Consider the following 11,435-nt stretch of genomic DNA (forward strand, 5'->3'; position numbering starts at 1 on the left):
CAATTCCCCTGCTAGAAATTTATCCTGGGGATAAACTCACAGAAGTGTGTCAAGTTTTATGTTCAAGGATGTTTTGGGCAATATCTGTCAAATTGTTCCGGGACATCCTCAGAATTAAATAGTTTGCAACTATCCCAAGAGCAAGGTCTTCTAGTTTTGCCCACAGGGAGGTTATGCCATGAAAGAAGTAAGAGAAAGCTATGGAAGAATCAATCCTTTTGCATAAATACTCTTTAAGGCAGTGCTGGCTTTGTCTAAGAAGGTGTCATTCCTTACTCTGCCTTTATTGGTCTGGCTTTAACTACTTCCCTTCCAGTGAACTGAAAGCCTGGCCCCGGTCAGCCAAGTCACAGAACACTGCAACTTTCATGGCACCCAAGGAAGGGACAGGAGCCACCCTAGCAAGTTCCAAGCAGGCTCTATGCTGGAGGCAGCCATACATACACAAGCTCAGGGGACCCATACACCAACCCTGGGAATGGGCACGAGTAGTGTCCCCATCTTACAGAAGAAGATGCTAAGGTTCCGAGAGGGTAAGTGACTTGTCCAAGGTCACACAGCCAGCACGTACTAGGCTTGGATTCCAACCCCTGGGTTCTTTCCCACCTTGTGACAGCCTCAGGCCTTACACTACAACTCACAGACTCTTAGAAAGTTGATGGAGTTTGTGGATGGGAGGCAGGGAGGAGCCTGCAGAAGCAGCTGAGCTGAGGGAAGGAGGGCCAGTGGGCAGGGGCCAGGCCTGGGCTGGGACAGCCAAGTCAGGCCAGTCAGCTTGCCAAGGCCTTACTCCCTGCTGATGAGAAAAGTCATCTCAGTACCCACACCACCACCCTCTACATGGGACTGCTACCCCAGGCTGTCCCCTGCCAGCTGGTGGCTACTCCCTGGCCCCTAGGAGGAAGCTCACAGGCCTGCCAGGCTATTTTGAAAGCCTGAAGCCTTGTGGAATGTGCCTACTCTGGCCCTCTCCCATTGACCCTCAAGGACCAGATACCTGCCTCCTTCTGCGGTACCCTGCAGAGACAGAGGAGACATCCAGCGGGTGCCGAGGGCAGAGAGGGCAGGGGTGGAGTTTGGTTCTGTCAGTGGCTTTGGCCAACTCATTTCACCCCCCGTGGGCCACAGTTCCCTTGTCTTTGAAATGGGAAGACAAGAAAAAGGGCAGAGTTGGGATATGACTGCTGGTGTCCCCTGCCCAGCTTCTAACACTCTCTGTTCTCTGGGCTTTTCCATGGCTGGGGGAGGCTGCCAGTGCACAGGCTGGGTCAAGCGCGAGAGAAAGGGGACCTGGAGTCAGAGGCTGGGGTTAGTGTCCAGCTTGGTCACCATGGGCTCTGTGACCTTGGGTCCAGACGTGCTCAGGTTCTAGGGGATGTTCTGGGTATCAAGCGAACCTTCAGCGAGGCTGAGAACAGGCTGCTAGTGTGGGGGACGACCACCCACCCTGTCCCCAGCCCCAGGCCCTGAGGCCCTGACACCATCACTTTCACGGACACAAATGGGAGCCTCAACAGAGGAACCGAAGGAGCAACAGCCATGTTCCCTGAGTTCTGACCACACCTGGAAAGGGCCAGGGTCAACCAATCAGAGAATCGGACTCTCAGGACCAGAAGGGGACCTGAAAGGTCACTGAGCCCTGCCCTGTGCTTGCATAGGTCCAGCGGCGATGGGGAGGCTGCCGCAACGCAGTCCGTGCAATCTCTGGGCATCTGAACATCAGAACGTTCTTCCTTATACTGATCTGAATCTCCTTCCTGCTAACTGCTGTCCATACCCACTAGTTCCGCCCCTGAGGCCACAGAGCACAGATCAAACTCCTCTCCTGAAGGAGGGCATTTCGCACGACCCCTCTCCAGGCGTCTCCTCTGCTCCGGGCTAACCTCTCCACTTCCCCTTGTTGCTCCCGTGACCAGTCTTGCATCTTCCTCCACCATGCTGTCCTCCGTGTACTCTGCCCTCAAACAGCGCGCACTGGGCCTCCCAGGTGCAGACAGACTGACAGGGCAGAATAGAAGCAGATTCTTACCACCTCCCTCCTCTAAACGTTCTAAACCCTGACTTTCTTTCTTCCTTTTTTTTTTTTTTAACATCTTTATTGGAGTATAACTGTTTTACAATGGTGTGTTAGTTTCTGCTTTACAACAAAGTGAATCAGTTATACATATACATATGTTCCCATATCTCTTCCCTCTTGCGTCTCCCTCCCTCCCACCCTCCCTATCCCACCCCTCTAGGTGGCCACAAAGCACCGACTTTCCGAGCACAGTCTAAGAACTGTGAATTCTGTGAACGCATACCCAGGGTTGGAGAGTCATACTGCTGACGTCTGCTGACCTCCCAAGCGACCCAAACCCTGACACCTCACGCTCCCGCTTCCACAAAAACCAAAGCCTGCTGCTGACAACACTTGGGCCACTGGTCCCTTGAATAAAAACACATTACATTTATGCCTAGGCAATCCCAATCTGCTTCAAGGCATTTTTGGAAGCTGGCTTGTTGCCTAACACACTCTTTCTCCTTCCTCCCGGTGTCACCTATGAATGTGAGCAAGATGACCTCAAAATCCCATTGAAGTCATTGACAAACATCTTTGGTCAGAGACAGAGAACAGAGCCCTGTGGCACACCCCTAGAGACCCTCCTTCAGGTCAACGCTTAGCTCAGTTCTGCATGAAGCTGAGAACAGGGGGGCTCCCGGATAAATCACAGTTGCAAATAACAAATTCTTTTATTTTTCAAACCATAAGAGGAACTCCCTATCCAAAAGATTCGTCAGCAAGTTTGTTCATAAAACAAGACGTCCTCCTGTAAATTCAATAAATCACAAACTGACCTCTTTTGCACATCCAGCGTTTCATGAACTCTAGTTAATAAAGACACCTGCATGTGCACGGTGCTCACCACGTGCCGGACTCCCGGCTGAGCATTTCAGGCACGAAGTCCTGTCAGTGGCATCGTCACTCTCATTTTGCAAGCAAGGGCGCCTGGGCTCTAAGAGGTCACATGACTCACCTTAGGTCACATAGATGGAAACCCGGATGCCCGGCCATGTCTGCTGAACTCTAAGACTTCTCCTCTTTCCACTGTGTGATGCTGTCTCTCAGGTTTCCCTAAAGAAGGCTCCACTTGGTTTTGTCCTTTCTCTGGACTAAGCCCAGAACTCCCCCATGCCAGGCCCTCAGTGTGCTCTCCAGCTCCTTCCTGTGATCAGAGAGCTTCAGACCTACTGGGAACACGGCCGGCCTTGGGAAACAGGAGCCCACGATTTGGGTGGAACTGCCTCCCAATGCTGGGATTTTCTTCCTAGTGAGCCCAATTCCTTCTGGTGCCCCAGGCACAGTTTAGAACCTGGAAGCAACCCAGGTCCAGCCCTAGGTTAGGAGAAAATGGCATTCCTGGGCCTCACCTAACTACCTATAAAATGGGTATCACAACGGTAGCAGGGAACTGCCTTCACAGGGTTGTCGTGAGGATCCTGAAACACCTCACTCCCTCCCACCACTGAGCCTTTACCTTCCGCTCGGAACACCCTTCTCCTTCCTCCCAAATTTACAGAGAGGCCTCCTGTTCGTGCTTCAGAGCGTCCTGTTCCTTTCCTGATCTCAGTCCATCACTGCACATCCACGCACAAGACTGGTTAAAGTTGGGCATCCCAGCCAGTCTGTAAGCTCCCTCCTCTTCTAACTTGTAATCATTTTGAGCCAACAAGGAATCTGCAGCATCTGACATGGTGCCTGGCACACAGTAGGCATCTAATAAATGCTTGTTGATGAATGAAAGGTCAGATGAGAAAATAGACACAGGCCTGCTTTTCTCAAGGCCAGCATGGCTGAACCAGTGCGAGGGTTCTGCATGGCCCACCTTAGGGAACTAGAAGATGCTACCTGGAGGGGGCTGGGAGCCAAGGAAAGATGTGTTTCCATTTGGGCAGGATGGGAGGAGAAGCAGAGAGCATGGATGTGATCAAGGGATGAATCCATTTCCTTCCAAACAAGGATGTCCCTCAGGTAATCTGTTATCCTGACAGGTCCACGCCCATTGTGGTGACCACACTAATGAATTACCCTGGGAGCTTGAGGTGGAGGAGGGATGGGTAGGGGACGTCGCCTCCATGGAACCAAGGAAGCTTGGCCCCCAGCGGTCACTCCATGTCATTAGCTGTGATCCGGGGGCCATGGCTTTGGGGCAGTGATGAAGACTGGGACACTGGCTCACCCTCAGGAGGGGCTGGTGGAATCCCTGCTGTTCCCGGGCCCTCCTTCTCTTCTGCTCCCGCAGCCTGGAATGCTCACCCCTCCCATCTTCCTTCCCACCTGCCCCTTCCCTCCCGGGCCCTCCCTCCCTGACAACCCTACTAAAACTGAGTCTCTTCCACAGTATCAGGCAAAGAGAATGTGCTTTGGAGTTCAACATGTGAGGTTTTTTTAATTGAAGTATAGTTGCTGTACAATAGTATATAAGTTACAGGTGTACAATGGTGATTCATAACTTTTTTAAGGTTATACTCAGTTTATAGTTATTATAAAATATTAACATGTGAGTTTGAGCCCAGATCCACCCCCCATGAGCTGTGTGTTGCTGAGCAAGTAACGAAACTTCTCTGAGCCTTGGTCCTGTGTTTGTAAAGTGAACCTCACTGGGTTGCTGTGAAAATTAAAGAGGTCATGGACACAAGGCCCATAGCACAAAGCCTGTCACATTGTATGCACCCTGAATTCCTCGCAGCCTCTCCCTAGAACCCCCCTGGAGTTTTTGGTAGCTAATTATCTTTCCACAGGAGGAAGTGTTCTCTTTCCACCTAAACCGTGAGGTTTTTTGAGGGCAAGGCTGTGTCCCGGCCACCTCTGCACAGTCCTCAGAGAGAGAGGGCAGTGTTGAAAAGCATGGGCCTTGGTGTAAATTTCAGCCCTGCCACGTACTGTCCGTGTGACCACAGGCAAATAGTCCTATGCCTGCTGGAGCCTCTGTTTCCTCATCTGTAAAATGGGGGTAACAAGAGTGGATGGTAATAGTTCTGCCTTTGTAGAGGGCTGGTGTGAGGCTTATAGGAGGGCCTATGTGTACTGAGTTTTACACAGTCCTTGGCATAGAATTCAACAAGGGCCAGAGATAGTGATCATCAGCCGGGCAGGGCCCAGCATGGTGGCACAGGGCACTGGCATCTTTGGGGAGGGAGGGAGGGAAGTCTTTGTAACAAGATGTTTTGGTTCTCCGTTTCGAGTAAGGGAGGGGCCCGCTGAGCTGATGTATCGTCATCTAGGTGGACAGGTTTATCTAGGTGGCCACACCTGGCCGGGGAGGGGAGGCTTGTGCTCAGGAGAGGGAGCCAGGAAGCTAGTGAGAGTGCCAGGTCCCAAATCAGCCTAAGGAACAAGAGTCCATTCTCCACACCTGGGAGCTCTTCCCGATGATTCAGGGACGACATTCTCAGGTTTAAGAACAACATTCTCACGTAGCAAGTCCGGTGAGTGACTTTACTGCCACTCCTCAAATGAGCTTCCCCCAGCTCATTAAAGTAGGCAGGCCAGCAGCTCAGAACTTGGTCAGCTTTGAAGGATCGCCCACCCTGGGGGCGGCCCTCAGATAACCCAGCCTAACTTTTTAATAAAAGCAAGATGATTCCTGGTCTCTTTCCAATTAAAGTCAGGCGGCCTGGCCTTACGGCGTTCCCCCAGCTCCACAAGCTCAAGCTGGCGAAGGGAGGTGGGCTGGAGAAGCTAGCAGGAATCTCATCACTCAGATATTCCACTTCAGGGTCGGGGGCCCTCCCTGGCTGAGAGCCCAAGGGCAGGGCCTCTGCTAGAGCCATCAGCACTATCTTCGAGTGTCCATCTTCATTTCAGACCCACGATGAGGAGTCTCTTCCTGCAAATCTGCCTTTTGGGTCTTGTGAGAACAAAGACTGTTTCTGTTCTGCACTTCTGCTCCCCTCCTCCTAACCTCACCCCCAGGCCGAGTCACAGTTGGCCCACTGCTTGGGTGAGCTGTGATACAGACACTGGTGCGTTCGTTAATTTATTTCCCAGGTGAAAGGCACTGTCGCGACTTCTGCCGCTGCATATGGAAACACACACACACACACACACACACACACACACACACACACACACACACACACCCTAGCACGTTTTCTTTTCTCAACGGGGCAAGTCACCCGTCGCCGCTCATGCTGTCTTGACAGTTCTTCTTCCTTTTGAAGTCTCCACATCTTTTGCCCACTGACTGGGACGTTCCATGCTGCCGGGTTCTTATTTTCTTAACACAGTGGAAATATTTGGCCTTTTCCATAATAGTTAGCTCTCCCGATGCAATACATAGACAGCACTTTTTTTAACGTTGTGTTTTCAAGGGACTGTTTATTTAATGGCGATCTGTAGGGTACCACACACTGCTCTGGGAGGTAAGCCCTGTAGGCGGTGGCGGGGGTGGGGTGGGGGATATGAGCAGAGGAGCCATCTAGAATGCTGTGCTCCCATCCCAGTTCTGGGACACAAGCAGCTATCCAAGCTTCTCTAACGAGTGTAATTTATTATGTCTCTTTTAAGTTTAAGAGGCTCTCAGAGTCTCTCCCCCAAGACCCCCCACTCCAAAGAGCAATAAATGAGACTAAAATGAGCATGTGTGAGGGTAAGAAGGTAATGCCACTTTTTAAAGGAAGGATTCTGTTTGTTTTTTTAAATAGGTCTGGTTCTAGACTTTGAAAATGATGGATTAGGGACTTCCCTGGTGACGCAGCAGTTAAGAATCCTCCTGCCAATGCAGGGGACACAGGTTCGAGCCCTGGTCTGGGAAGATCCCACATGCCGCGGAGCAACGAAGTCCACGAGCCACAACTACTGAGCCCACGTGCCACAACTACTGAAGCCCACGCGCCTAGAGCCTGTGCTCCGCAACAAGAGAAGCCACCGCGGTGAGGAGCCTGTGCACCCCAACGAAGAGCAGCCCCCGCTGGCTGCAACTAGAGAAAGCCCACGCGCAGCAACTAAGACCCAACGCAGCCAAAAATAAATAAATAAATAAACAAATACATAAATAAATAAAGATTCTTCCAAAAAAAAAAAAAAGATGGATTAACATGTAATCCTGTGTCAACCACCCAACAAGTATTTACTTTGCTAAGTGCAAAGCGGGAAAAAGGTGGGGGTGGGGAGGGGAGGTGGGGTGCAGGCTCTAGGTAGAAGGGTAAGGAAGACCCTAATCACTACCCTCACAGTGTACTTGGAGAAATCAGGCAAGCATATAATGCGTATCTAACATAGGACCTAAAGCCACATTTATGCTCTGCTGGAACCAGTCAAGGTTTAAGACTTCAGTAATAGTCCACCCCAGCGACCTAAGATGTCACAGAACAGGGAATTCCCTGGTGGTCCAGTGGTTAAGACTCAGCACTCTCACTGCTGAGGGCCCGGGTTCCATCCCAGGTCGGGGAACTAAGATCTCACAAGCCGGGCAGCGTGGCCAAAAAAAATTAAAAGATACGATGTCAAAGAACAGTTATGATTAATTATCCATTGAAACGTTCAGGCCAGAAGTTGGATAGTATCAGGTAGGAGTCTTTTCCCTATAATTATCCCCAGCAAATAAGCCCAACTCATTTCCGTTTGCAAACAAGGTTGCAGGCATTTAAACAGAGTTAAATCCCAAACCTGGCTTCTGTGAAGACGGCAACATCCGGGGAGGGTCTGCAGCCCACCTCCAACCATGGGCACACACAGGTGAAGCAGTACCTTTCAGAGGCCATTTCTGGGGCATTCACAAGAATGGCCGGTGAGGCTTGGAGGCACTGAGCAAAGGGGGAAAACAAGATAAGAAGGGCTTATTTCAGATTAACTTGAAAAACAAAGGAGGTTTAGCTTAGAAAAGCTGGCTGAGTTTTTAAGATAATGGAGAAAGGTTTTAGGTTTCTGGTCCCATTAGTGAGAACTGGGTGGGGAATTACAAAAAGAACTTTCATTACAGGCAAGGGAGCCGGGCCAGGAAGGAATGATATGAAGACATTAAAACTCACTACGTCTTCCAATCTTGGTTGGATTGGTCCATGGGGAGACATGCCAACAGCCTAGAAGGCCCTCTCTGGAAAGGAGAGAGGAAAATGACCTACTCTTCTGGATAACACCAAGTGTTGGTGACGGTGTAGGGAGATGAGAACCATGGTTCACTGCTCATAGGCTTATAAATTGTACAGCTCTTCTGAAAAGCATTAGGGTAGTATTTACTTAAACTCAGTCTGTATAAGCCCTGTGCCCTAGTGATCCCACTCCTGGTGTACGTACTGGGGAAATCGCTGCAGACTATAAGGGCTGCAGCCTACAGGGACGTTTCTCTGCAGCAATGTTTGCAGGAGAGTGTTGGAGGCAACCTCAGGGCCCATTAACAGTGGGCAGCAAATAAGTAAAATGTGGTGGCTGCCAGCATGGAACACCATGCAGCAGTCAGAAGCAATAATGTGGCTGCATACAACAACGTAAATAGATCTTACACAGTATTGAGTAAAAAGGGAAATCACCAAACTGAACCTATAGCACAATACCATTTATGTAGATTACGAACCACGCTCACGAACAGCACAACCTGTTTTCTGAGGATACATGGGTTTATGTTAAACAGGTTAGAGGGAAAAAGGGATAGGAGTGAAGATTAGGATTGAAGGGGAAAAATAAAAATAAAGCAGGAGGAGGCCTTTGCAATGTGATAACGTACAATGAACTGAAAAATATGATTAACGAACTGAAAAATATGATTAACTTAACTTGCTGCACCTGAGGGTAGAAAAACCAGCATGTGACCTACTCTTTTGGGAGGGAAATGCACGATACAGAGCAGGATCAACAAATATTGATGGAGTGCGCACTCCAGGTCCACCAGAGCCCTGGTCCTAAGGAGTTTGGCATCTGGTAAGTAGCCTGGAGCTTAAGGATGGGCCCCTATCTGTCCCTCCTCATCCTAAGTGTCTGGGTCAGTGCTTCACATATGCTTGTTCAATTAATCCTGCAGAGGAAGGAAATATGTAAACCAGTAATTATTACAAGCTAGGAGTGGAGGAAGCCCATCTGTCTCAGATGGACCTGGAAGGCCCTTTAGAAGACACATCTGAGATGAGCCTTAAAGGATTTCAGCAGGTGAGGGGGCAAGTTCCAGGCAACGAACATGGCTTTGGGGCAAGGGTGCAGAGAGAGATGCTGGGTGACCGCAAGGTGACCGCTCTGGTCTAGGCTGGCTGCAGTGACCTGCAGAAGCCCATCTAAGCTGCCATGTGGCCTAGAATTAGGGTGATAGAAAGAGGAGTGCAAGATGGAAGTGAAAGGTTAATGAATCTATGAGACAGGGCAGATGCAGACTCAGGGCAGTAGTTCCAGCACTTGGCTCATCATCAGATGCTCCTGTGGAGCTTTGAAAAAGACATGAACTTTGGGTCCTGCCCTTGTGCCAGGCTACCTGAATACTGAATCAGCCTCCAGGCTTGTAGCGGGTGATCCCAAAGGAAGAAATTCTTCACCAGCTTCCCAGGCAGATCTGGGAACCACTCATCAGCAGATCACAGAATCCAGATGGATGTCAGGGGAGGAGAAGTCAAATGTCACTCCCAGATTTTGACTCTGGGGACTGGAAAAATGTTGGTGCCATTAATTTAAATACTGGGCAGTCAGGGAGTAGGATAAGGTGGGTGGCGGAGGACAGACTTAACTTGGTGAGAAGGTGCTGGTTGGCTGGGGAAAGGAGAAGGTCCTCCTGCGGACACAGATCTGCCCAGAGGTCACAGATTAAGTGGAAAAGAAGGTCCAGAACCAAAGAGTATGGAGAGAAGAAAATGGAAGCACAAGGCTTAGTAACTGGACAGAATCTAGCGAAACACCTTTGTTTAGGGAGTGGAAAGGGATTATCCCGGGAGATAAGAGGAATGATGAAAAGTAAGGAAAACCAGGACAGAGAAAGACCACGAAGCCTGCAGCTGCAGTGGAATCACAGCCCTCTGGTGCTACCTTCACTCTCTGGGTCCATCTTCCTGACTACAAATCCCCTAAAGAGGCTGTAGGTTATAGAAGCTTAATCTTAAAGCAGAATGGAGTCAGCCTTGCGGACAGCCTGCAGCCACCTCCCACCGGCCTTATGTTACAGGTGACTGGTCTGGACGCCCAACGAGGGCTATTGATTTGCCTTTTGTTTCTTTTACTCTAGTTCAGTGGTTCTGACTCTGCACAAAATTGCGTACAAAGTGCCCTCGACACTGAATTGGATGGGCAATTTAAGGGATGTTCAAAGGTAATTCTGACCCTCCTTGTTGGCTTGAGAGCCTGACCCGCACATCAGATGAGGCTACACCACACTGCCATCCCCTCCCAACTGGTCTTCCAGTTCCTCCGGTCTCTGGAGTCCAATCAATACTTCACACCACGTGTGCGGTTACATCTTCAAACACACACTGGGTCGTGTCAAGCAACACCTCCAGGGGCTTCTCCCGCTTGCAGGGAAGTCTGAACTCCCAAGCGTGATGTTCCAGCCCCAGACCCCAGTTTCGCTTCACACCCCAAGTTCCCACTTCTGGTCTCCTCATGGCTCCCCATCATCTGTCGGCTGCTCTACCACTGCCTCTCCCGGGGAGGACCTGTCTTTCTCTCGTTCCCCCTCTAGTAACCTAAAATTAAGAGCACAAGCTACAGAGGCCAGGGCGCCTGACTCTGATTCCCAGTGCACCAATCACTGGCTCTGCCACCCCGGCTAAGTCTCTTTTCTCTTTGGTAAGACGGGGATGAGTTAACGCACCTACCTCACAGGGTTCTGAGGATTAAATGAGATAACACTCAGAAAGCCCTCAACAGTGCGGGGCACAGAGTAAACAGTCCATTAGACTTATACATGTGCTCATGGGTACACACACATGCACAAGCACTCATGTGCACATCTGCTACTGTATCTCCGTAAAGCATTCATTTCATGCTCAATGCTCTGCTCTTCCTAATACATGATAAATCCCACCCAAGGCACTGAACAGGTAAGCTCTACTTCCAGGTGGGGCTCACCCAGTGTGGTGGGCTCTGGGCTAATTTGCATCTAATTGTTACTTTTGCTATTTCAAGAGTCACTCAGTCAAATTCTGTGCTGGAATCAAACCTAAGATGCCCCTGTCTTTCTTGCCTTTTTAAATTCAGATTTAGTCCCAACTTCTGTACCAATGAACCAAGGCACCTCATCCTGAGCCTCCTTTTTATATATCTCAATAAATATAAAATGCATTTTTATTGATATGAATTACTGCTTTACTCTAAATTTGCAAAATCGTTAAATAAACATATAAAGAAGGAATGCAAACATTTAAACATTAAAGTTTTTAAAATTTTTATTAACTTACTTTTTAATTTGGGAATTGTATCATTTTTTACTTTGAAATTTTGTTTTAGGATTTTTTTTTTTTATGTGGACCTTTTTTTTTTTTTT

The 11,435-nt window shown here is 49.4% G+C and overlaps 1 protein-coding gene across 11 annotated transcripts in view; it reads right to left on the reverse strand.

The window, feature by feature from the left end:
* The window catches only part of SH3PXD2A (SH3 and PX domains 2A), a 246,105-nt gene that overhangs the window by 212,533 nt on the left and 22,137 nt on the right, over positions 1 to 11,435 (reverse strand). Inside the window, exon 2 of one of the 11 annotated variants that reach the window (XM_028481819.2) lies at positions 7,649 to 7,785. The exons of the other annotated variants lie outside the window; for them this stretch is intronic. Within the exon in view, the coding sequence (XP_028337620.1) occupies positions 7,649 to 7,705 (57 nt within the window). The 5' untranslated portion in view covers positions 7,706 to 7,785. The remainder of the gene's footprint in view (positions 1 to 7,648; positions 7,786 to 11,435) is intronic. 11 annotated transcript variants of the gene reach the window in all.

This window comes from Physeter macrocephalus, chromosome 20, assembly GCF_002837175.3.
Source record: "Physeter macrocephalus isolate SW-GA chromosome 20, ASM283717v5, whole genome shotgun sequence".
NCBI classification, from domain to species: domain Eukaryota; kingdom Metazoa; phylum Chordata; class Mammalia; order Artiodactyla; family Physeteridae; genus Physeter; species Physeter macrocephalus.